The 25,829-nt window shown below is 38.3% G+C and overlaps 1 protein-coding gene across 2 annotated transcripts in view; it reads left to right on the top strand.

The window, feature by feature from the left end:
- The first annotated feature begins 322 nt into the window (after nucleotides 1–322).
- The window catches only part of CCAR1 (cell division cycle and apoptosis regulator 1), a 54,470-nt gene continuing 28,963 nt past the window's right edge, over nucleotides 323–25,829 (top strand). The window contains exons 1-10 of one of the 2 annotated variants that reach the window (XM_007454583.1): nucleotides 323–385; nucleotides 1,582–1,707; nucleotides 12,794–12,966; nucleotides 13,371–13,415; nucleotides 15,748–15,780; nucleotides 18,265–18,458; nucleotides 20,454–20,568; nucleotides 20,665–20,857; nucleotides 23,439–23,568; nucleotides 23,827–23,988. In XM_007454583.1, the coding sequence (XP_007454645.1) occupies nucleotides 328–385; nucleotides 1,582–1,707; nucleotides 12,794–12,966; nucleotides 13,371–13,415; nucleotides 15,748–15,780; nucleotides 18,265–18,458; nucleotides 20,454–20,568; nucleotides 20,665–20,857; nucleotides 23,439–23,568; nucleotides 23,827–23,988 (1,229 nt within the window). In that variant the 5' untranslated portion in view covers nucleotides 323–327. Of the gene's footprint in view, nucleotides 511–1,581; nucleotides 1,708–12,793; nucleotides 12,967–13,370; nucleotides 13,416–15,747; nucleotides 15,781–18,264; nucleotides 18,459–20,453; nucleotides 20,569–20,664; nucleotides 20,858–23,438; nucleotides 23,569–23,826; nucleotides 23,989–25,829 lie in introns of both variants that reach the window. The other variant, XM_007454584.1, reaches the window with a different exon arrangement.

Here is a 25,829-nt window from a genome sequence, read left to right as displayed (position 1 = left end):
TTCCAAATACTTGTACAAAAAGAAAAAAAAAGCGAAAAAACACAAAATGGCGGAAGGCTTCTCGGATCACGTGACTGCCGATTCCTTTCCTTCCCACACTCCGGGAAGCCTTTTCCTTTGAGCTTGCGCAGAGACACAGGCTCATTATTATGCGAGGCCAAGGTAACCCTTCTTAGGCGCGCTCTAGTTCTAGCTGCATAGTATGAGGGGTGAGCGCCTTGAGGTCTCGCTGGGAAGCGCGCACGTAGAACGCAGGGCCGTAAGCGCCGTTCCTCAGAGAGATGGGGAGGAGGGGAGAGGCGCGGAGGAAAAGGGGGAAGTTGGCGCATGCGCGTAAGGCTGACGGGTTTGAAATGGCTTCGGTGTTATCCGGGACCGGGTTCAGGTGAAGGTCTGGTCCTCGCGGTTGGAGCGGCCGGCGGCTGAGCCGGGGTTCTTAACGTCCAGTCGGATCCGCGGAAGGGCTGGGGGCGACCGTTTTGGTAGCACGGCGTCCGTAGGCCAGCGACGGTGGGCCTCTCGTGGGACTGGGACGGGAGGGACACGGTCCCTTTTGTGCGGGTCGGAGCAGGCCCCGCGCGGCCGGCCCCTCCCCCACCGCCTCGCTTTTTTCCGGAGGCCCCTCGGGTGTCCCCGGCCATCATCAGCCTCATCCTCAGCCTGGCGGCCTCCAAGGGACTGCTGACCGCCGTCCCTAGCTCTCGAGCCGCTGAGCCTTTAGCCTCCTGGGCTGCGGTCCGGGACGTCGGGGCCGCTCACGGCGGCACGGCATTTGGGGGATGGAGGCCTTCTCCGCCCTGCCGGGGGCTTAAGGGGATCAGGGCTCTCGGTATCCCCCTCTTGGCGTTCGCCTTGGCTCGTGGGACGGAGGATTCCGCCTCCCCTGGTCTGCGGCCCGCGAGGAGCTAGGGCTGGAGGAAGATGGATGGCAGAGCTCTGGCCTCTCCGAGGAGTGGGGGGAAAGGGAGTGCGCGGGCTGAGATCTTCGCCTCTTCTGGCTTGATTTTGGGGAGAGGGGTCTTCGCGATGTTTCTTTAAGGGGCATCCATTATTTCACCTGTCTTTCCCCTCGAGGGAGGGGAGAGAAAAGGAGCCCCCCAGTTCCTTCCCTGCTCTAGAAAGTAAGGAGATGTTCGTTATTTAAATGATATTCTTGAATCCCCTTATTCGGTGTCTCGTCCCAGCTACCGTTATTGGTTTCTCCACTTTCAGCCCCCAGCTCATTGCCAAAAGAAACACGCAGGCTATATTTCTTTTGAACGTAAGGCTGTGTACTTTTTATTGTTAATGATTGGATAGAAAACAACAGATGGTATTCTCTTTAAATGTGACAGTTTGTAGTCGCAGAAGGAGGTGCCTTTCTTGTAAGTCTACCCCAAATGTCATATATTGAAATTGGGTACTTTTGGTGAACTACTTGATGTGAAATGTTTTTCCTGCATATCGGACGTTCATATGCCCCTTGTTATTTATACTTGGTCTACAAAGATGTCCTTGACAAATTGAACATTTCTTTAAAATAATACTTTTGTGATATTTGTAGTTTGGTTGAACTTTAACCTGTGGATCCTTTCTTAATAGATCGCTGCTATAGAAGACAAACAAGTGAAGGTTTTCTCTCTCCCCCTTTTATCATGGCTCAGTTTGGAGGACAGAAGAATCCGCCATGGGCTACTCAGTTTACAGCCACTGCGGTATCTCAGCCAGGTCAGTCGTCTTCTGAACAAATGTACTGTAGGTGTATGTCGGGTTGGAGATATAACTATGTGAATTAGGCTATGCATAATAGTGTAAAAAAGTTTGCAAATGCTGTATGTTTTAAGCTTATCTGTGAAACTTCTTTTAAAAATTCATGGACCAACTAGCAAAATATCTGTTTTACACAGCAGTTTGGACAGTTATATATAGTTTTTCAAACATTAAATTGATTAATTGGTTTAATTATGTTAGAGGTTCCTCATTTGTCATGTTAAGGTGTCAGTATTCATAAGTTATATTTAAAAATAAATGTATTAATCCATACTTTATAAAAACTATCCATGACTGGTTTTCAATTATTTGAATTTAAAGTAGAAACACCAGCTCTAAAGAATTTATCAAGCAAAGGAAAATGATAAATAGATGTAAAAGGAGCAAATGAATATTTACATTTTCAAAATAAAGTCAACAAAAAGTCATTTTCAAAATAAAGTAACAAAATATGTCATTGAAAGTGTTTGTTTCAATATTTCTTCCCATTGCTCTTAGGAAAATTTTTTTTTTTTTTTTTTTTTTTTTTTTTTCTTTTTTTTTTTTTTTACTGTTTCTTGACTTATGGTTTGAAAATTAAAGCAAGTTTCCTAAGGAGTTTACAGAATGAAATTTTGGGTTTCTTTGAGTACCCAGAAAAGTTTCACCTTATTCTGTTAATTTGAATATATTTTTATTTATGACATACCTGATACTAGTTCTTTGCTGCATTTTACTTAAAATTTTGTTATTTGAGGTCAGTTGCAGAGACAGTGTGATCGTCTGACTTCGGTGTTCTAAATATGATGGACATGATTATCTTGTTATATAGGTGACCTTTCTCTTTTTTAATTAATTAATTAATTTTGGGCTGCGGTGGGTCTTTGTTGCTGCGCACAGGCTTTCTCTAGTTGCGGTGAGCAGGGGCTACTCTTCGTTGTGGTGCTGCGGGCTTCTCATTGCAGTGGCTTCTCTTGTTGCAGAGAACAGGCTCTAGGCGCGCAGGCTTCAGTAGTTGGGGCTCGCGGGCTCTGGAGTGCAGGCTCAGTAGATGTGGCGCACAGGCTTATTTGCTCCGCAGCATGTGGGATCTTCCTAGACCAGGGCTCAAACCAGTGTCCCCTGCATTGGCAGGTGGATTCTTAACCACTGTGCCATCAGGGAAGTCCTGGTGACCTTTCTCTTTAAGGAAATGGATACATTAGGGTTTTTATTTTAATTACTCTTGATTTGAGGGGTTAAATAATCAACAGTTACTTCTGCAGACAACTGAAAATAATATGAAATAATAGTTAAAGATTATGTTTATTCAGATCCAAGTATTTCTCCTCTGTGTTAAATAGTGGGGAACCTGATAATGACTTAGTTTTTTTAATAAATTTATTTATTTATTAATTTATTTAATTTTTGGCTGCATTGGGTCTTCGTTGCTGTGCATGGACTTTCTCTAGTTGCGTCGAGCAGGGGCTACTCTTCCTTGCAGTGTGTGGGCTTCTCATTGCGGTGGCTTCTCTTGTTGCGGAGCACGGGCTCTAGGCGTGCAGGCTTCAGTAGTTGCAGCACGTGGCTCGGTAGTTTTGGGTCGTGGGCTCTAGAGCGCACGGTCAGTAGTTGTGGCACACGGGCTTAGTTGCTCCGCGGCATATGGGATCTTCCCAGGCCAGGGCTCGAACCCATGTCTCCTGCATTGGCAGGAGGACTCTTAACCACTGCACCACCAGGGAAGTCCCAATGACTTAGTTTTGTTGAAACAGGAATTATTAGCAGCTACATTGTGTCCGGAAACAAGTGCTGTGTACTGATATTTTGGTAAACTAATCATGTTTACCTGTTTTTTTCTGCATATAATTTGTTTTAATTTCGTACCAGTATTGTTCCAGTAGAATAGCTGTTATGGTGGAATTCTATTGTCTGAAGCTCTTAACATTTGTATTATAATTATTTAAATGTATACTATACTCTTGGTTTTCATTTTAAAACTGAGCAAAGGAGACACCAAAGGTTTAAAAACTAGTCAAAGTCAGTAGTAAATATAGGTCTCCTTTTCCATATTTGACAATAGAGTTTCCAAATGTAAATAATGGGATTTGTGTAAACAGTTTCTTTTTTTTTTTAATAAGTTTATTTACTTATTTTTGGCTGAGTTGGGTCCTTGTTGCTGCGCATGGGCTTTCTCTAGTTGCAGCAAGCGGGGGTTCTTCGTTGTGGTGCGTGGGCTTCTCATTGCCATGGCTTCTCTTGTTGCGGAGCACGGGCTCTAGGCACGCGGGATTCAGTAGTTGTGGCACACGGGCTTAGTTGCTCTGCAGCATGTGGGATCTTCCCGGACCAGAGCTCGAACCTGTGTCCCCTGCATTGGCAGGCGGATTCTTAACCGCTGCACCACCAGGGAAGCCCAACAGTTTCTATTTGTGCTGTAGGAAATTATTTATGGATTTTCTGGGACCTGTCATTAATCACAGTTTTTCAAAATCTGATATTTTTTTTTTTATAAAATCTGATATTTTATTGATACATTATGACTTCAGTAACTAGGCAAGTGTTTTGTTAGCATCTGTGCTTAGTTTTCTTACAAAAATCCTGGAGTAGTTTCTAAGTGGAATTCTAGTGACAATGTTTTTATTAAAATATTTAATTTTTAGGTGCTATATTTTAGCTGTTTCCTGAAAGCCTGATATAATATTTTCTAGCCTTCATTTTCAAGTCTTTGTGACTAATCATTATCTTATTAGAGTTGATTCTCAGAGCCAAGCTAATTTCTATCAAAGTTGAATTTTTTTCAACCCTAAGGCAATTGGAATTTTGTTTACACCTTAAAAACCTTATAGTTTTATTTACACCTCATTTCAATGGAGAACATTTTAGCCTAAGTATATAATGCCTTAAGTTTCTCCTGGCAGCTTCAACTAGAATTTGAGAAAAAATTTCAGCAAAGAGCATTAAAAGGACTTAATCTGGGTAATAGTATGGCTACCTGTTTTATTCTAGTTAAAAAAAAAAGTATATATATATGCATGCCAGATATATTAGTATCATAGGTCAATGTCATAAATCAAATAATCACGCAACAGAAAATGGTTAACAATAATTCGGTTCAAATGACATATTTCGATCTTTGTGGCTATGTATCTGACTCATTTTCTCCTGAAAGCAATATAAAAAATTACTATTGTTTCCTTTTTGTATATAACTTAAGGTGGTTTTGTTCAGTTAATGGCTTTGCTATTCCATTTTCTAGCAAGGTTATCTTGCATTTGTACTAACTCTGAAAATTCTCAGCTAACAGTGATTTGAAAATTTCAGTGCATTCACACAGGGGACGTATTTAAAATAAGATTAAAAACTTCAGTAAAAGCATTCACACTAGCACTTTATTGCTAAAATCTGTCATAAAGTCCAAGATCAGTATTTGAATTGTTTCTGATTAATTTTAATGCTGAGTCTGTTCAATTAAGGAGTTAGTAATTTCTACATGTCTGTCATTTAATTTTCTTTTCCTTTATTTCCCATATTCAAACATATATCAAACCGTGACTTTTTTCCCCCTTGAAAATGCCTCAAATGTATTCCTCTATTTTGCATTTAGGCCCTTTGCACTTTACATGTAGATAACTGCATCAGCTTTCTCTTGCTTGCAGATCATATGCCAAAGTCTCTCACCTAACTTTCAGGCCCTTCCATACCTTTCCCAAAGCTTTATATCCTACTTTGTGATGCTTACCATAAATCACGCACTTAAGTCAGGATGCTCTTTTCCCCATCTATCACTTAGTCATACTCTATATTTATTATCCTTTATTAAGCTCTAACTGCTTTTATTTGCTTTCCTCTTTTACTGGATATGTTGCTTATTATTTCTCCCCCAGCTCCAGTATGTCTGTCAGATGTGATATTCCTAAAGCATAATTTCTATCTAAATTACTGAATTTTCCAAAGCTGAGTGGGCCCTAAACTAGATTCTGTCTCAGTTCTTTTTTCTAACAGATGAAGAATTTGAGGCCCAGAAAAGTGAAGAAATTTGTTTATCAACAGAAGGTCATGGAAGAGTCCAATGTTAGGACCTCAAAATAGTGGTTATTGTTTCTTCCATTACTCTGTTCTTTTATTCATCCTCAAAAATATCTTCAAGGACTTTTAGAATACAGTTCAAACTCCTTGAGATGGTATTCAGGATCTTCTGTATTTCCAGCCTCATTTCTCATATCTCCTACACTGAAATACTTCTTTTTAAATATTTACCCTCTTTTCTATCTCCTAGCTGAAGTGCTGTATTACATATTCAATGACAGTCCTAATTGGGACCAGAGCTTTAAGGTTTGAAAGCATAACAATTTTCTGTCGTGTAAAGGGACATTGAGAGAGAGAGCTGGCAAATCACTGACTGAATCTTTAAATATCCCTTAGATTAATTATAGTGACTTAGGAGTATCTTCAGTATATTTGACTCAAAATATTTGCCATTCGTATATGTACATAATTGCAACAGTATTAAAATGTTTGGGTGGATTTAGCCAATTCAGACTTATTTTCTCACCCATTTCTTTGACCATTTGTAAGATGACTACATTCTGGCTATAGACAAAAAAATGAACTAGTTCCGGAGTTAAGATCATAGTGCTATGTGGTACTTTAACACAGGTGACTGAGGCTAATACAATTGTTTTAAATGTGACTTCATTTAAAATTGTTTTATACGAATTTTATTTTATTTTATTAGTTAATTTATTTATTTTGGCTGTGCCATGCGACTTGAGGGATCTTAGTTCCCTGACCAGGGATTGAACTCAGACCCATGGCAATGAAAGCACCCAGTACTAACCTGGACTACCAGGGAATTCCCTATACAAATTTTTTTTTTTTAATTAAAAAATTTTATTTATTTTTGGCTGTGCCATGCAGCATGTGGGATCTTAGTTCCCTGACCAGGGATGGAACCTGCACCCCCTGCATTGGAAGCATGGAGTCTTGACCACTGGACTGCCAGGGAAGTCTCCCCTGTACAAATTTTAAAGGTCACACTTCATTTAAAGTTATTACAAAATATTGGTTATATTTCCTGTGCTGTACTATATGTCCTTGTTAGGTTATCTTACACTCAGTAGTTTGTACCTCCCGCTCCCCCACCCCAATCTTACCCATCCCTGCCTTCTCCCCACTGGTAACCACTAGTTTGTTCTCTGTGTCTGTGAATCTCCTTTTTTGTTATAATCACTGGTTTGTTGTATATTTTTAGATTTCACATATAAGTTACATCGTATAGTATTTGTCTTTCTTCTGTCTGACTTACTTCACTTAGCATAATGCCTTCCAAGTCCATCCATATTGCTGCATATGGCAAGATTTCATTCTTTTTTATGGCTGAATAGTATTCTATTGTATATGTATACCGCATATCTTCTTTATCCATTCATTTGTTGATGAACACTAAAGATGCTTCCATAAAATATGACTTCATTTTTTCTACCTCTTTAATCTGGCCCAGTGGTTGTCTTTTAAACCCCCTATCTCTTGAGTCAGAAGCTCAAATTGTTAAACTGCAAGATTCATGATCCTTTTCAAACAAATAACAGCTGATGTACTATGTATACTTATATTCGTTATCTCTTGATAGAGCTGGATATTTCCAACTCATTTGGTAGAAAAAGAAGATTGCAGGAATTCGCTGGCTGTCCAGTGGTTAGGATGCGGCGCTTTGCCCACTTTCATTGCCGGGGCCCAGGTTTGATCCCTGGTAGGGGAACTAAGATCCTGCAAGCCAGCATGGCCAAAAAGAAGATTGCTATTGGTGTGGGCTTAACTCTTGTTAAACACTACTAGTGCTATGTAACAAGAAACTGTCTCCAAAACATTGTTCTAAGAGTAACAAAAAAAATGCACAGAAATCTGTTAAGGCTCATTGTTAGTACATATTTCCTCCCTTACCCTCTGAGTTTGGCTTATTTGTGCTCTCATCCAGTGAGAGCTGCATCAACATACCAAACTACACACCAGTGAGTGCCCGTCTCTCTATCCTTAGTTGAGTGTGCAACTCATGTTTATGCATTTGTGGCTTCTCTTGCACTATGTGTTTTATGATCTGGGAAATAATTTTGGTCTATTATAGCTGAAAATGTATTGGAAGTAACCTTGAAAGTTGGAATATTAACTTTGGGTGATACAAAACTCGTTGAAAGAAATGGAGTTGAAAACTAGGTAGATATCTGAGGCATTCAAGGATGGAAGAAATCATGACATTACAAATAGTGTCTTTAACTTCCTGGGAGGGTTGACCAACGTACTTGAGTAGTAGCTAGAAGAGACTATGGCCAGGATCACTAGTCATCACTTCCATGGGACTTCAAGAAAGTGGAAGAGCTGTTGTCTGCCAGGTTATTAATCTTTATAGAGACTCCCATATAACACTGACTTATTTAAGGCTTTGCCTCTTCTTTATAGAACAGTTCTCTCCACTAAGTAGAATTTTCTGTGATGAATATATTCTGTGTCTTCATTATCTAATATGGTAGCCACTAGCCACATGTAGCTCTTGAGCCCTTGAAATGTGGTTAATGTGACTGAGGGACTGAATTTCTAATTTTATTTACTTTTCACTAATTTAAATTGAAATAGCCATATATGGCTGGTGGCTAGTGTATTGAACAATGCGGTTAGTATAGAAGATTACAACATTTAGAATATGTTATATTTAAAATACTATTTTGTGCCTTAATTTTTTTTAATATGCCCATGACTTATTTATTTTGTAACTGGAAGTTTGTACCTTTGACTCCCTTAATTTCTCATTCTTAATGCCTTAATTTCTAATTCTTAAAAAGTAATGAGTATTTCCAGTTATTTGGGTACATTATGGGCTTAGAATAGTACCTCAAAAGCAATAGCAATGCCTTGACCAGTGAGTTGTCTGACTGTAAGAAAGTTATCTGTGCATGAGGGCATCAAAAGTTTTGAATTTCTGTGAAATCTAATCTTTAAAGATCACTTTTTAGGAAGGATGTTGAGTTGAAGATGACACTTAGGAGACTTGTTCACTTGATTTAAAACTTGGGTTTATACGTGTTTTAGTAAATCCACAAGTTATAAAGAGAATCCCCCACGTCTTTATGTTGTTTTTCTTTCCATACAGTGTAAGATTGCTTTTGAACATATATTGATATATGGAAATTTCGAAGGATAAAGCATTGCTTGACCAGTGCCTTAAAAAAATTTTGCAAAAGATGGAAAAAATGAAGTTTCTCGGGTTAGCTTGAGGTTTTTTTGTTTTTTTTAATTATTTAATTATTTATTTATTTATATAAATTTATTTATTTATTTTTGGCTGCATTGGGTCTTCGTCGCTGTGTGTGGGCTTTCTCTGGTTGTGGCGAGCAGGGGTTACTCTTCGTTGCGGTGCGTGGGCTTCTCGTTGCGGTGCCTTCTCTTGTGGAGCACAGGCTCTAGGCGTGTGGGCTCAGTAGTTGCAGCACGCAGGCTCTAGAGCGCAGGCTCTAGAGCACAGGCTCAGTAGTTATGGCGCACGGGCTTAGTTGCTCCGTGGCATGTGGGATCTTCCCAGACCAGGGCTCGAACTGTGTCCCCTGCATTGGCAGGCGATTCTTAACCATTGTGCCACCAGGGAAGTCCCAGAGATTTTTTGTTTTTTTAGCCTAAGGTTGCTTCTAAGTAGTTTTTTTTTTAATTGAAGTATAGCTAATTTACAGTGTTGTGTTAGTTTCAAGTGTACAGCAAAGTGATTCAGTTATGCATATGTGTATATATATATATATATATGAGGTTTTGAATTTTATTATTTCAGAAGGATCACCCATCTTAGTAAAGATGGGTAATACATCTTAGGTATAAGGGTAATAAGGATTTTTAAATTTGTGAGTTTGATAAGATCAAGGGACAACAGACAGGGGACAGGTTTCTCTTATGTGTTTTAATGGTGTATTCACTGGTATTCAGTATGTCATAACTACTAGTATGTCATAAAATGAAAGCTTCAGTCATATGAAACTGATTTTACATTTTAGAAAATAATATATTTTACATTTGTCTTTAAAGCTTTAAGGAAACTTACCCCTTAGATTTACTTATTAACCTCTGGTAGCCTTTGGTCATTTAGGGCTCATTTCATCGGTTTGTCTGTGGAAGTATTGATACATAGTTATAAGTATATCTGTTTCAGATGGGCCATGAGACCTTCAACAATCATATTGAATCAGGTACAGATAAATGAATAGACTGTTCCAATCTGGGTAATTGGAAAAAAATCTCCAACTGATAAGTATTAGGCCACTTGTGGAGAGAGAAATATTAAGTCAGAGATTCATACCTTTGTACTTTGTAAGTATAAGAATTATCTTACAGAATATTGATTATAGAAATTCACAAGAAGAGTGGAGAATGCTATGAACAGGTATTCAAGGATACCTTCTTATAGCCACAAAAAAGAGGAGCATTAATAAATTTTAATGAAATGTACTTTATTGAGGTTAAAATCGCAAAGGTAAATGATTTTAAAGAGAGCTACATTATACAGACATATAAAAGCCCCAACCACATGCACAGTGATTTCACAAAATTTGAATTAAGTAGCTAGTAGTGTGCAGCAGCTACTAGAATGTCAATTTCCTTCCCATAAAGTTCTCCTACCAATCAGTCTGCTTTGTAGTTTCTAATTCATCACATTGACTGTCAGCAGTGGAAAAGAGATTGTGGATATCAGCTATCATCCCATTTACTAAATGCTGTGTAGGAAACAAAGAGCTCTTTCTGAGATATCAGCTCCGAGCCTGTCTGTGGCAGCTATCAGTACTTTCCAGTGTTCTGGAAATTGATACCAGCAGATCTGAGGTCAGAGCTCAGGTGCGTGAAGGAGATGCATGTGGGTATGGTACTTGAATCACAAGATGTTACTTTTGTCAAGTGTAGAACATCCCAATCTAAGAATTTTAAATACTAATAATTTTTCCTAGGTTCTTTCCCTGTCTTGTGTTTACAAGAGAATTTTGCTTCTGTTATCTAAAACAGTGGTTCTTAACCTTTTTTGGGTCCGTTATCCTTTTGAAAATCTGATGAAAGCTTTGGACTTTCTTGTCTGTAATTTTACACACAGTTTCAGAAGGTTAACAGGAACTACTGGTTAGAACCTGTGCCCTAGTTTCATTACCTTTATCTCCATTCTCACTGCAGTTAACTTCATTTTGAATTTACGTTGGTGTTAAGACATTCCTCACTTCTTTCTATTTAAATTAACTTTGTTAGTCTTGGTTTCTCCTTTCTGCCCATCTGTGGCGTCTGACTTACCTTAAAAACGAGAGATCTAGAAAAATGATACAGATGAACTTATTTGCAAAGCAGAAATAGAGACACAGAGGTAGAGAACAGACATATCGGGGCAGGGGGATTGGGATGAATTGGGATATTGGAATTGACATATATGTACTACTATGTATAAAATAGGTAAATAATGAGAACCTACTGTAGCTCAGGGAACTCTACTCAGTGCTCTGTGGTGACCTAAATGGGAAGGAAATCCAAAGAAGAGGGGATATATGTATACGTATAGCTGATTCACTTTGCTGTACAGCAGAAACTAACACAACGTTGTAAAGCAACTGTACTCCAATAAAAATTTAAGAAACAAAAACAGGGCTTCCCTGGTGGCGCAGTGGTTGAGAGTCCGCTTGCCGATGCAGGGGACATGGGTTCGTGCCCCAGTCCGGGAAGATCCCACATGCCGCCGAGTGGCTGGGCCCGTGAGCCATGGCCTCTGAGCCTGCGCGTCTGGAGCCTGTGCTCCGCAATGGGAGAGGCCACAGCAGTGAGAGGCCTGCGTACCACAAAAAAAAAACAAAAAAAAACCAAGGGAATAAGAGATTAATGTTGTAAGGGTCTAGAATTGTGTATTCAGGACATTCAGTAGGCTTTTTTCCCCACCTTAGATTCTTTTTTTTTTCTCAAACTTTTTTAATTTTTAAAAATCAGTGTTTTAACAGGGGATAATTTGTAATTTATATTAATTCCAAACATGATTTCTAGGATTTGTTTGTTTGTTTTTTCCTAAGTTTGTTGTTGGTTTGTTTTACTTTTGAGTAGAATTAACCTGGACTCTTAAACAACTGATTGATGATGAACCTCACACTTCTAAAGATTTTCTGGTAGATTCTAGACTAGGTGCTTTGGTTAATTCATTAATGATTTCTGTTCTTTTCTTGTAGGGCACAATCTTGTTCTTTCTATAGGGTTATTAACTTAGTAGCTATAGAGCAGCACTTTTTTTAGTTATTCTCAGATATAAGCAAGATGCTTTGGAAAATGGAGTGTTACATGAGCAAATATTGCTTTTATGGCGACCTCTTTGAGATTCACAATGCTTCGTGGCATATTAAAGGTTCTGAGGATTCCTGCAGTAAAAATATATGCTTATTAATTCACTGTTTTCTAACCTTTTTAAAGCTTGAACCCCTTTTCCCAAACTTTAATGTCCCAGGAAGCTAGTCATTACTCTAGGAGATACAGTTTGGGGAAGTGCAGTGCTAGACTGCTCTTTAGTGCTTTGTGTTTTTAAAGTGTTCCTATTGTCTGTTTCCTAGTTTTACAGTTCTTTAATAGAGTAGAAGTACATGAAAATTCTCTCCAGTAGGATGTTTTAAGGGTGGATCACTTCCAGCAACGCTGTCCTTGATGTATGATTCTAATCTGCTTGAAGATAATACATTCTAGATTAGTAAAATAAGATAGTTTATTTTCTGCTTTTCTTACTAAAACTATTTCTCAAGGGTACTTTAGCCACTTGGTCTAGGTAAGGTTGGTTGGGTTCATTCTGTAGTTTAATTTTATAGATTAATGTTTTCTTATATCTGTCATGACTTGAGCATATATTTAATATAAAGCCATTGGAATCTGAGGTGGGGCATGAATCATTTAAATTCAACAAGCATTAGTAAAATTTTTCTTTAGGTTTTTACTAAGCAATGACAGACCGTAATTCATTACTAAGCACTCATTGAAAATTCCTGGACAGGATCCAAATAATCTTGATTTTTTTTTTTTTTTCCCCCTCTTTCTAATCTCATTTTAGCTGCATTGGGTGTTCAGCAGCCATCACTCCTTGGAGCATCTCCTACCATTTACACACAGCAAACTGCATTGGCAGCAGCAGGCCTTACTACACAAACCCCAGCAAACTATCAGTTAACTCAAACTGCAGCATTGCAGCAACAAGCTGCAGCTGCAGCGGCAGCATTGCAACAGGTGAATCTTTAATAGGTTTTAATATGTGACATGCAGAACTTTCAAATCTGAGTAGCTAGGGTAGGTACCTTCACATTTTAAAGAATGAATAGTTGTGGGTTTCTATTATGCTTATTGTTTTATTCTGGTGATAAAAATTCTTTATGCCCAGAACATACAGAGAGATGTAGTTGCATAGTCAAAATTCTTAAGTTCTTGTATCTTAATTATTTGAGTAAAATTCCATTCTTGATGAATTCCAAAGTATAAGTAATCATTATTTTAGATGAAGTGTAGATGTTCCAGAAGATTTCTTTTTAGTTTAATTCTGGTTATGTATTTGAATGTTTATATATATGTATATGGCTTTTTGAGAATGACTAAAACTAATGTCCATATTTTTCTTTAAAAAATCTTTTTTCCAGCAATATTCACAACCTCAGCAGGCCTTGTATAGTGTGCAACAACAGGTTAGTTTATATTTTCCATGTTAAAAACTGATTTTTAAAAAGTCATTTGTTCCAACTGAATTTTTGTACATTTTATTTCCCATCAGTAGCCTTAATATGTGATTTGAATTCTTTTGGGGTGGAGGAAATGTGGTAGGTAAAACGGAATGTCTCCAAGGGAGAGGAAGACAGGAGAGAGGTCCTGAAGACTCAAATCCTCATCTAGTAGCCAGTCCTTGTCACATGTTTCTAAGAAAGCATGCAGAAGATAATCTGGAAAGAGTCACTCTATTAATGAGTCTTTGGCCCAGTACTCTTATTTGAAACCTCTAGCCCTACTGTGCTGTACTGGACCACATGTGAAAATGAAAAGCTCCTTTTTCCCATTTGAAGCTAAAGCGTAGACAGACCTTTGGCTTTCAGCCTGTATTTATTTAAAACAAAGATCCCCTAACAAAATTGTGTATTGAAACCTAATGTATAAAATATAAAGATAGTGTTGCAAATGGGAGGAAAGCCTCCCCTTGTAGTTCTCACCCCTATTCCCAAGGCACATTTGAACAATTTGAAAACTCCTTACTTAGACTAGAAGTTTCTTTGGCTCCTTTTCCCTAAGCTTGTACTCTAATCATATTCTTCAAGGGTTATTGTATCTGGGGTGGTAGAAAGAGGTAACAAAGTGAACCCAAGGAGAAGCATATCAAGCAAAGAAGAGTTTGACTTGCTCAAATCTAGATGGGTTCCAGTCTAAGCACCCATTCTAGGTTTTCCAGGGTTAAGAGGTAGTCTTTGTCCCTTCTCAGTGCCATTAAGGAAGCTTCAGGAAAGTATAGCAGTCAGGAGAGGAAAAGGGGATACAAGAGACAAGGACCAAAAACTTGGATCCAGAGACACTGTGGAGAAACAAGAGGCTTCTCAGTCCATTAATACTTGTCCCTAGATCCATGCCCCAATTTCATCCTTGCCTGTTTGGTTTCAGAAGCATTTCATTTGCCCTGAAGATTATAGTATCCCACTAATAATTGCTTTAAACTTCTAAAAAATTGATAAGAGATTGGGGTCCAAGTTGGCTATCTTGTTTTCAGATACCCTTAGACTTATTTTAGTACTGTTAGGAAATACATTATTAAAGCCTGTGTTTTATTCTGGACCACATGAAAATGGCAATACTCAAATGTTCTTGCCCTAAAAAAAATGCCATTATTCATCCATTCTTAACTTACAGAAAAATGGAAATTTGAGAGATTTAACCTTTAATACATGTCGACCTAGGTAAACAGTGTTTTGAATTAGAATGTCATATAGATTATTTTCTCCTAGCTTATTTTTAAGTCTGACAAAGATTTATTAGGAAGCTTATTAGTCATAGTAAATAAGAAGTCATGAACAGAAGAACTGTGATCTTCAGATTCTGCCATTGGGCTTAAAACACTAGTTAGAAGCTAATAAGCATTAACGATGTCCCAAGGGAAATCTTACCTAAGTCCAAATCTTACCCTGACCAGGATATCCACAAACACAGAAATGATGCCCATGTTCTCCTCAGACTGTTTACCTGGGCAGTAGGAAAAAAGACCTTTTCCTCAAGCTATTAAGCATCATCAGGAGATTCCTGCTCTTCTAGCTGTAACCATGGGACACTAGTGCGTGGTAGACAACTCCAAGCTGGGCAGCTTGACAAGAATGCTGAAGGATGACAGGGAGCAAGCAGGGATAAGTATTTCTTTGGAGACCCTCCTGATGGTTAATACAGACACAGTCCTGAGGCTTCAGAAAGTTTACTTCTGTTCCAGAGTTTTAAAATTTCCCCCTTCCCACCAATTCCTTTTTGCTTTCTGGTAATGTTATACTTTGCTATTGCCAGAGAAACTATATATGTCAGAGTGTATGGTCCTTTATGGTCCCCATACCTTTGGCAAGTCTGACTGTAAGGACTGCTTCTCATATTAGGGGGATATATGTGAATTGGACAGCGAGTAATATTTTTGATACAGGTAGCTTATGGATGATATTGAATCATTTCTGTAGCATGGTAATTAATATGGGGCAGAAGTAGAAATTTACCCCACTAAGGACTTGTGGGGTTTTTTGGTGGGTGTTATTCCTCTGAAATAACAACAAAAAAATTCTTTATCATTATTGAATGAGTTAGTTATATTTAAGGTCTGCAGTTGTTAAAAATAGTTGTAGGAAACCTTATACCTAATGACCTCTGTTACTTTTCACATATTTCTTAATTAGAAATAAAGTACTTATTTAATAGGAATTTTTCCTTTTGTAAAACATCTGTGAAACAGCAGTTCTGATTGATTCTTTTATCTTTACTGCTTTTGTTTGTTTTTCCTGTTTTTAGTTGCAGCAACCTCAGCAGACCCTGTTAACACAGGTTAGTTTGGCATTACTTTATTTCTTATGAATATCTGAATGAAAAGTAGACCAAAGTTTTATTCCTATTCTAGGTTTTCTTTTAGGGTTTGTTTTTTTTAAAAAAATATATTTATTTGTTTATTTATTTATTTATCTGGCTATGCCGGGTCTTAGTTGCGGCATGCCACGTGCGGAATCTTCGTTGTGACATGAGGGATCTTTACTTGCGGCATGCGGTCTCTTAGTTGTGGCATATGGGATCTAGTTTCCTAACCAGGGATCGAACCCTGGGCCCCCTTCATTGGGAGCACAGAGTCTTAACCACTGGACCACCAGGGAAGTCCCTCTTTTAGGGTTTAAAGATGAATATTGTTGGATTCACGTGATAGTTTTAGCAATATAATGTTAAATAAAGATGGAAAATATGTTTTTGTTTTTTCTTTTATGCTGTTTGATTGCTGTTCCTGCTGTGATCTAGTTTAAATAAATATGAGGTCTTATTTTAAATTTAATACTGATTTTGGCTTTTACATTTTCTTTGTAGCTAGTATTTTTAAGAATTTTTTTTGTACATGTTATATCTTTTTTACTTTGACCTTAGGAGGTGAGTTATTATGTTGCATTATCAGGTTGATTTTTCAGCAACATTAAAAAGTTTGTCAACTTTCGATATGTAATGCTACTTTAGGCTTTGTGGACCACTTACAGTCTATGTTGCATATTTTTTTTTCTTTTTATACAATTCTTTAAAAGTGTAAAAACTGGGAATTCCCTGGTAGTCCAGTGGTTAGGGCTCTGTGCTTTCACTGCCAAGGGCCTGGGTTCGATCCCTGGTCGGGGACTAAGATCCCGCAAGCCACACGCCGCAACCTAAAAAGAAAAAAAAAAGTGTAAAAACGACCCTTGGCTTGTAAGTTTGTGTAAAGATCATAAGCTGTGGGCTGGATTTGGCCCGTGGATTGTGATTCACTGACCCCTGGTGTATGCAACTGTTAAAAAGAAAGCAGAACTTCTAATAATAACTGGAGACAGTGATTGCCCCATGGATAGGGAACTAGGTAGCTAAGGAACAGGAATAGGTGAAAAGCTTTTTACTGTATAACCTTTTGTACCTTTATAGTCTTGAACCTGTTAGTTACTTTAAAAAAATAAAGTATACTTCAGTTGAGAAATAAACCTCACTTTGTATTTATTAAAGAACTAAAATTGGGACTTCGCTGGTGGTCCAGTGGTTAAGACTCTGTGCTTCCACTGCAAGGGGTGTGAGTTTGATCCCTGGTCAGGGAGCTAAGATCCCACATGCTGCACAACCAAAAAAAAAAACTAAAATTGATGAACACCTACATCCTATTTTTAATCTCCAATAGTAGGATTTTCAGACTGAGTAGAAAAGCTGTAAAAGTTAGTCTTTGCTTAGATAACACTTCCCAAAGTGTGCCCATAAAGCATTAGTGTCTTGTCTTACTATGTTAAAGAAACTTTGTGAAAAAATTTTGTGGCTACAGTTTAAGAAATGCTGAGTTACCTTTAATATATATATAGGACTTAATTTTTTTTTTTTTTTTTAATTGTAGAACTTAGAGACTTGCTTTATTGGGCAGGTGTAAAACGAATTATGGAATTCGTTTGAGTTGAAGAATCAGATGATTGTTCCTTTCTTTTTAATGGTTTTATTTCTGTTTACATACAGAAGTTTTAATCAGTAATATGTTGTTATTCATGTTTGATTGTGTCAGAAAAGACCAATGAAAGTGTTACCTTTCCTCCCAGTTTGAGATATAATTGACATATAACATTGTATTTAGTATAAGGTGTACAGCATGATTTAATAATACGTATATATTGTGAGATGATTTCCACAGTCAGTTTAGTTAACCTGCATCACCTCATGTAAGTGAATTTCTTTTTTCTTCTGATGAGAACTTTCAAGATCTACTCTCTTAGCAAGTTTCAAATGTAGGATACAGTATTGTTAACCATAATCACCGTTCTGTACGTTACATCCCCACTGGAAGTTTGTACTTTTCAACCACCTTCACCCATTTCCCCTACCACACCCCCTCCTCTGGCAGCCACCAGTCTGTTTTCTGTTTTTATGAATTCTTTGGTTTTTTTAGGATCCACATATAAGTTAGATCATATATATATTTGTCTTTCTCTGACTTATTTCACTTATCTAGGACTTTCCTGAGTCTTTGTTATGCCATTATGGATTTTGAATTTCTAAGAGGGGGCTAGAATATGCGGTGTTTTTTTAGCTCATTGCACTGTGGTGACTTTTTTTTTCCTGAAACGTCCTGTGGAAACTTTCATCTGAGGGAACTTAATCATGAAATAGATCAAAAATAACGTAATTTTTCAGACTTGATTTTCATCTTCAAGGTGTACGTATGTGTTTTCTAACTTCAAATTGTTTTTAGCATTTTGAGCTATTTTTAAGTAGTTTGAAGTTCTAGACTGCTTCATATCATTACCTTAATTTGGTGTTGATTTTGTTTTATAGCCGGCTGTCGGACTGCCTACAAGCCTTAGCTTGTCAACTCCTCAACCAGCAGCTCAGATAACTGTATCATATCCAACACCAAGGTCCAGTCAGCAACAGACACAACCTCAGAAACAGCGTGTTTTTACAGGGGTGGTTACAAAACTGCACGATACATTTGGATTTGTAGATGAAGATGTATTCTTTCAGCTTAGGTAAACTTCATTAGGTGTTGACAAATGCCTTCTTGTATTAGCATTAAGTATATTGATAAGACACCTACTTAACTGTGGCATGTATGGTTTAGCTCTAATTTTCTGCTTTAATCATTCAACCTGTACCTGTGACATTTTTTTTTAATTAATTAATTTATTTAGGCTGCATTGGGTCTTCGTTGCTGCACACGGGCTTTCTCTAGTTGTGGCGAGCAGGGGGCTACTCGTCGTTGTGGTGCATGGGCTTCTCATTGCGGTGGCTTCTCTTGATGTGGAGCACAGGCTCTAGGCACACGGGCTCAGTAGTTGTGGCTCGCGGGCTCTAGAGCGCAGGCTCAGTAGCTGTGGCGCACGGGCTTAGTTGCTCTGTGGCATGTGGGATCTTCCCAGACCAGGGCTCGAACCTACGTCCCCTGCACTGGCAGGCGGATTCATAACCACTGTGCGAGCAGGGAAGTCCCCTGTGACATTTTTTGATGGAGAATGTGACTGAAGATATCTTTTTATTATTGAACAAAGTAGTCATCATGAATTCTTTATAAATGTTTTGTAGGAGTGAGTTTACATTTCTAGCTATTCATGAGCAGACTTACAGTGAGATTAAAAATTGAAGGGGTTGGGCTTCCCTGGTGGCGCAGTGGTTGGGGGTCCGCCTGCCGGTGCAGGGGATGCAAGTTCGTGCCCTGGTCCGGGAGGACCCCGAATGCCACGGAGCAGCTGGGCCCGTGGGCCGTGCCCGCTGGGCCTGCGCGTCCTGAGCCTGTGCTCCGCAGCGGGAAAGGCCGCAGCGGTGAGAGGCCCGCATACCGCAAAAAAACAACAACAAAAATTGAAGGGGCTTCCCTGGTGACGCAGTGGTTGAGAGTCTGCCTGCCAATGCAGGAGACACGGGTTCGTGCCCCGGTCTGGGAAGATCCCACATGCCGCGGAGCGGCTGGGCCCGTGAGCCATGGCCGCTGAGCCTGCACGTCCGGAGCCTGTGCTCCGCAACGGGAGAGACCACAACAGTGAGAGGCCCGCGTACTGCCAAAAAAAAAAAAAAAAATTGAAATAGTCATATGTCTTTTAAAGTTTAATCTTCTGTTTGACATATCTAATGACATGTATGTAAAATATTTTAGTTGAAAAAATGATAGGATTAAATGACTTGGCCTTCCCTGGTGGCTCAGCGGTCAAGAATCCACCTGCCAATGCAGGGGACATGGGTTCGAGCCCTGGTCCAGGAAGATCCCACGTGCCGTGGAGCAACTAAGCCCATGCACCACAACTACTGAGCCTGTGCTCTACAGCCCGCAATCCACAACTACTGAGCCCATGTGCCACAGCTACTGAAGCCTGCGCACCTAGAGCCTTTGCTCCACAATAAGAGAAGCCACGACAGCGAGAAGCCCGCACACCGCAACTAGAGAAAGCCCAGGCGCAGCAACGAAAACCCAACGCAGCCAAAAATAAAATAAATTAATTAAATAAATAAATTCATTTTAAAAAACAGAATAAATGACTAATTAATGGATTTGAAATAGCATTTTGTTAGTGTGTGGTGTTTGCAGGAAATATATATTTCCTTAGTTATTTCAAATGTATTTCTAATTAGCTTCCTTAGAAATACTTCGTTTGGGAAATTAAGTTTAATTACTATATAAGATTTTTTTGTACAAGTGGGTCTCCTGTTTTCCATCTTTTCTGCATTTCTCTCATCTTTCCAAAGCCCAAGGCAAATCTTACTCTTGGGTTATAAAAGAAAGTACTTTAGAGGGAGGGACACAGTATTAGGATACAGGGTAGAAAATTATCTCTTACACTTGAAACTGTTTATAAAGCAAGGTTGAAACATGATCAGTTCTAAAAATAAGTCTAGGAGGTATGTCTATTTTTTAAAAGAGCTTTTTAGGCTTCCATTTCTGGTATAGTTTACTTTAAAATGCTAAATATATAAATCTGTTTTGGAGGAATCTCTTGTAATTGTGTTCGTATTTAACTTAATTTTTTTTTTAGTGCTGTCAAAGGGAAAACCCCCCAAGCGGGTGACAGAGTATTGGTTGAAGCTACGTATAATCCCAATATGCCTTTTAAATGGAATGCACAAAGAATTCAAACACTACCAAATCAGGTATATAAAATAGGTATTATGGAAACTTGGTGGTTGGGTCTTCCAATTTACAAAGATTTTTCTTTTTAAAAATTGGTTTTTTTTATTTTTGTTAAGAATCAGTCGCAAACCCAACCTTTACTGAAGACTCCTCCTGCCGTACTTCAGCCAATTGCACCACAGACGACATTTGGTGTTCAGGCTCAGCCCCAGCCCCAGTCACTGCTGCAGGCACAGATTTCAGCAGCCTCTATTACGCCACTATTGCAGACACAGCCCCAGCCTTTATTACAGCAGCCACAGCAGAAAGGTATTACATGCAATGTATCTTTTCCTTTTAGAGTTCAGACTAACACACAACTGTTCGGTTATTGAAATAATGAGAGTATGGTATTAATTACAAAAAAGGCAGGAACTTCCAGAATACTTGAAAGGAAACTTAAATATCTTGTGTTAAGCACTTATACTTGTATAGCGATTTGGAAGTGTTTTATTTTATTTCTCTTATTCAAAGACATACTCTTCGTGAACTTAAATATCAAAACTAATAATCCCCTGTCCCCCTATTGGCATCTTATCATTTACAGAAGAAAATGTTTTGAGCTTTATTTCTTAATGAACATAACATTTTATATACATGTAGAGTCTGGTGGCAGTACTTTACTCATTGAACCATAGTGCATCAAATAAATGAGCTGTGTTTTATTTTTTTCTTTTTTTTTTTTTAAATAAATTTATTTATGGCTGCGTTGGGTCTTCGTTGCTGCCCACAGGATTTTTCTAGTTGCGGAGAGCGGGGGCTACTCTTCGTTGTGGTGCACAAGCTTCTCATTGTGGTGGCTTCTCTTCGTTGCGGAGCACCGGCTCTAGGCACATGGGCTTCAGTAGTTGGGGCTCGCGGGCTCTAGAGTGCAGGCTCAGTAGTTGTGGCGCACGGGCTTAGTTGCTCTGCGGCATGTGGGATCGTCCAACACCAGGGCTCGAACCCGTGTCCCTTGCATTGGCAGGCGGATTCTTAACCACTGTACCACCAGGGAAGTCCCTGAGCTGTGTGGGGGTTTTTTTTGTTGTTGTTGTTTTTATTTATTTTTGGCTGCATTGGGTCTTCGTTGCTGCACGCGGGTTTCTCCCTAGCTGTGGCGAGCAGGGGCTGCTCTTCATTGCGGTGCACGGGCTTCTCATTGCATTGGCTGCTCTTGTTGCGGAGCACGGGCTCTAGGCATGCAGGCTTCAGTAGTTGTGGCACGCGGGCTCTAGAGCGCATGCTCAGTAGTTGTGGCGCGTGAGCTTAAGTGCTGCGTGGCATGTGGGATCTTCCCGGACCAGGGCTCAAACCCGTTTCCCCTGCATTGGCAGATTGATTCTTAACCTCTGCACTACCAGGGAAGCCCTGAGCTGTGTTTTAAATTTTCTTTTGCAAATAGATAATTTGAAACTCTGTACGTTTTCTTATCAAAATAATATTAAAAATGATAGCCTTGACTTTAGCAGAAGTCTACTTAATTGGTATTTTTTAAAAATGTAATTGTGGCATTTTCTCTTATCATAAATTGACACAAATATAGCAAAGTTATAAAACAGATTTCAGTGTAATGAGCTATTAAAGTGAGCACCTGTGTAATCACTACTTGTTAACTATTTTTCTTTTTTAATAGTTTTACTCTAAGTATGCATGCTCATAAATATACTTTAGCTTTGTTTGTTTTTGAATTTTACATAATGTGTGATTCCACCTATATAATCTTTTGTGTAAGACTTTTGTTCAACATTATGTTTTAAAGTTTTTCATACTTATTTAGTCCATGTGGCTCTAGTTTCTTTGTTTTCATTATTGCACAATACTCCATTGTATGACTATTGTACAATATTCCATTTTATGAATATTGTACAATTTATATGTTTTTGTTTGCTAAACGTTTGGATTGTTTCTAGTTTTTGTTTTCTGAAAACACTGCTGTGAGTGGTCATAATGCAAGCATTATGACATTTCACCCCTGTTTATATTAAGCATGCCTTTCCTAAAAGAGAATCCTTTCCTATATTACCAGGATCTACTGTCACTTCTAAGAAAAAGCATTTAGATACCCTGTTTATATTCAGACCTCCCCAGTTGTCTCCCAAATGTCTTTTAAAAAGGTTGTTTTTTGTTTCCTAAACGAAAAGGTAGTCAAGTTTCATGTGTTGTATCTGGTTATGTTTCTTTAGTCTTTTTTATTCCAAAATGGTTTCCCACTTATTGTTTCTTCGTTTATAACATTGACTTTTTAAGAAATTGGTCTAGTTGACTTGTAGATTCTTTTGGAATGTTGTGTTCTGGATTTGTCTTGATTCCTTGTGATATTTTCACCTTCTCATTCCGCCATATAAACTCTAAAGTAGAAGTTAAGTCTAAAGGCTTTTGGCAAGACTACATTATAGGTGATGTTTTCTAATTCATACTGCATCATACTAGAAGGCACGTGTAGTTAGATTCTTCTACTGTTATTGATGTTAAATTTGATTACTTGGTCAAGTGGTGGCTGTAGATCTCGCCATTATAAAGGTTCTTTTTCTTTGTGTGGATAATGTCTGGATGATACTTCGGTGCTCTGCAAATGTCTTGTTGTATAGCGGTCTTTGGTTTAATATCTGTAGGTCAGAGATTGGCAAACTACAGCTCTTGGATTTGGTCTGTGGCCTGGTTTTCTATGGTCCCTGAGCTAAAAATGGTTTTTACATTTTTAAACAATTATTTTAAAATATACAAATATGCAAATGGTCTCTACCATTTACCATTTATGGGTCACAAAACCTAAAATATTAGCCAAATTTTTCTGTATAAAATTTAACCAAGTAATGCTTTTGAGCTTCATTTAAATAAATTAAAACATCTTTTTCTGTGTCTTTTAAAGCTGGTTTATTGCAACCTCCTGTCCGTATAGTTTCACAGCCCCAACCAGCACGAAGGTTAGATCCACCATCCAGATTTTCAGGAAGAAATGACAGAGGGGATCAAGTGCCCAACAGAAAAGATGACCGAAGGTATGTTTTTAAAAGTATACTTTTGATGGTGGTGATGGTTGCACAGTGTGAATGCACTTAATGCCACTGAACTGTATACTTCAAAATGGTTAAAATGGTAAGTTTATTATATTATTTATATTTTACCACAATTTTCAGAAAGTTATTAAAAAATGTATACTGTGGATTCTTGCTTATATTACCTGTGACATTTATTTCATTAAAGAACACTTCAGTAATGCCAGAAATAATAGTAATTTTAGAAAAATTTGCTTTAAGTCGTGAAAGGGAGAGAGAAAGACGTAGATCCAGAGAAAGGTCTCCTCAGAGAAAACGTTCCCGGGAGAGATCTCCTCGAAGAGAGAGAGAACGGTCACCTCGGAGAGTTCGACGTGTTGTTCCACGTTACACAGTTCAGTTTTCAAAGTTTTCTTTAGATTGGTAAGTTCTTTTTTCCCCATTGTTTTCTTAAATTACTGATTTCATAATTTTGTGTAATTTGGAGGAATGTGATACATTGAGAGATATTTTTCTTACAACTTTCATTTCCTGACATTTGGTGCTCTTAGTTATATAAGGGCAGAAATGCATTTGAAGTAGCATTTTAGTTCTTTGCAAGAGTGCATTATTTTCATACACTCATTCAAGATACCAGCCACTGAAAAAGGCAGCCCCTCTGTAATGGAGTAGTTCCTTAAAGGTAAAATTATTTAAGATTCAGATTTATTGATAACTTTACTAAGGGTGTACATAGTTCATTGTGTATGATGAAGTAATGTTACAGTAGTGACCAGTTATTTTAAGTTAGCTGTGGCCATGTAGTATAATAGAAACACAGGTCTACATATATGTTCACAAGACATGTAACATATACACATATGTGTGTATACATCAATACATTTTTTAGCCTTTGAAATCAGAGGTAAGTAGAAAGTTACCAAGAATTTCTGAGCTTCACTTGTGAAATGGAAGTTATATCAACTAGCAGAATTATTGTGAGGTTGAGTTGATTTCATGTATCTAAAGCACTTAACCCAGTGTATGGCAGTTGTAGATACTCAATGGTGGTTGGGATGTGGTGACCAACTAGATAATAGCTGCAAAATCGTAATTCTTATAGAAGCAAATTGGTAAATGACTAATTTGCTCTAATGGAAAGGAAGAATCATCTAAAGGTCTTGGGGCTGGCAATTGTAAGATAAATTAATAGATGGAAAAAACAAATTTACAGTAAAATAAGAAAAATGAATCATTAATAGTGTTTAAAGCTGTTCGGCATAGGAACAAATAACTGTGCGCAGTGTCTTGAGAGGGTATTGCTGCATTTCAACGAAGTATAATAATTAATATTCATACTACTGGCCTACAAAAGTTAAAATTTCTATTTATTCAGTTCTAGATTGAGTAAATCAGTGTAGTGTTTAGGCTACTCAGTGCCCAAAAAAATCTTGATGACTTTGCTTCTTAATGTAATAGATGTTTATTTACTCTTGCATGTGGTCAAATCGTCAACTATTCTTAATATTTACTAGTTTTCTTGTTATCCCTGTTTACTTGTATACTTAAAAAATATCTTGTCTGCATATTTCAGAGAAATTCATTGGAAACAAAACCACTTCTCCAGCCCCAGAAATATTAACTAGAGCAGCTCTGCTTTTAAACTCATCTGCTCTCAGTCTAGAATGCTATTCTGGGAGGAGCTGATACTTAGGATATAAATTGAGCAGCTGTCTTTCTCCTCCCAAGTTAAATCTTCACAGTTCCACTTCATTACTTTTTTGCTGTACGCAGGCCTCTCACTGTTGTGGCCTCTCCTGTCGCAGAGCACAGGCTCCGGACGCGCAGGCTCAGCGGCCATGGCTCATGGTCCCAGCCGCTCCGCGGCATGTGGGATCTTCCCGGACTGAGGCACGAACCCGCATCCCCTGCATCGGCAGGTGGACTGTCAACCACTGCGCCACTAGGGAAGCCCTCACTTCATTACTTTGAACTAAATCCCCAGAACATCAGATGAACACATTATAAATAAAAGTGATTTTAAAGTTTCCATATCTCTTATCATCTATAGTTGTGGAAATCAAGATATTCTTATAGTAATATGATTATAGGAGACTATATGCCAAGAAATGATGTTTTGTCTATTTATAGATTTTTCTCCTACGGGATAAAACATGACTTCAAAAACTAGGAAACTATTACACATAATTTGTTTGTAGCACTTCTTTAAAAAACAATAACAGGGCTTCCCTGGTGGTGCAGCGGTTGAGAGTCCGCCTGCCGAT

Source organism: Lipotes vexillifer, unplaced genomic scaffold, assembly GCF_000442215.2.
Source record: "Lipotes vexillifer unplaced genomic scaffold, Lipotes_vexillifer_v1.1 scaffold708, whole genome shotgun sequence".
Taxonomy (NCBI): Eukaryota; Metazoa; Chordata; class Mammalia; order Artiodactyla; family Lipotidae; genus Lipotes; species Lipotes vexillifer.
The sequence above is the reverse complement of the archived record's forward strand: the minus strand, read 5'-3'. Positions and strand labels throughout refer to the sequence as shown.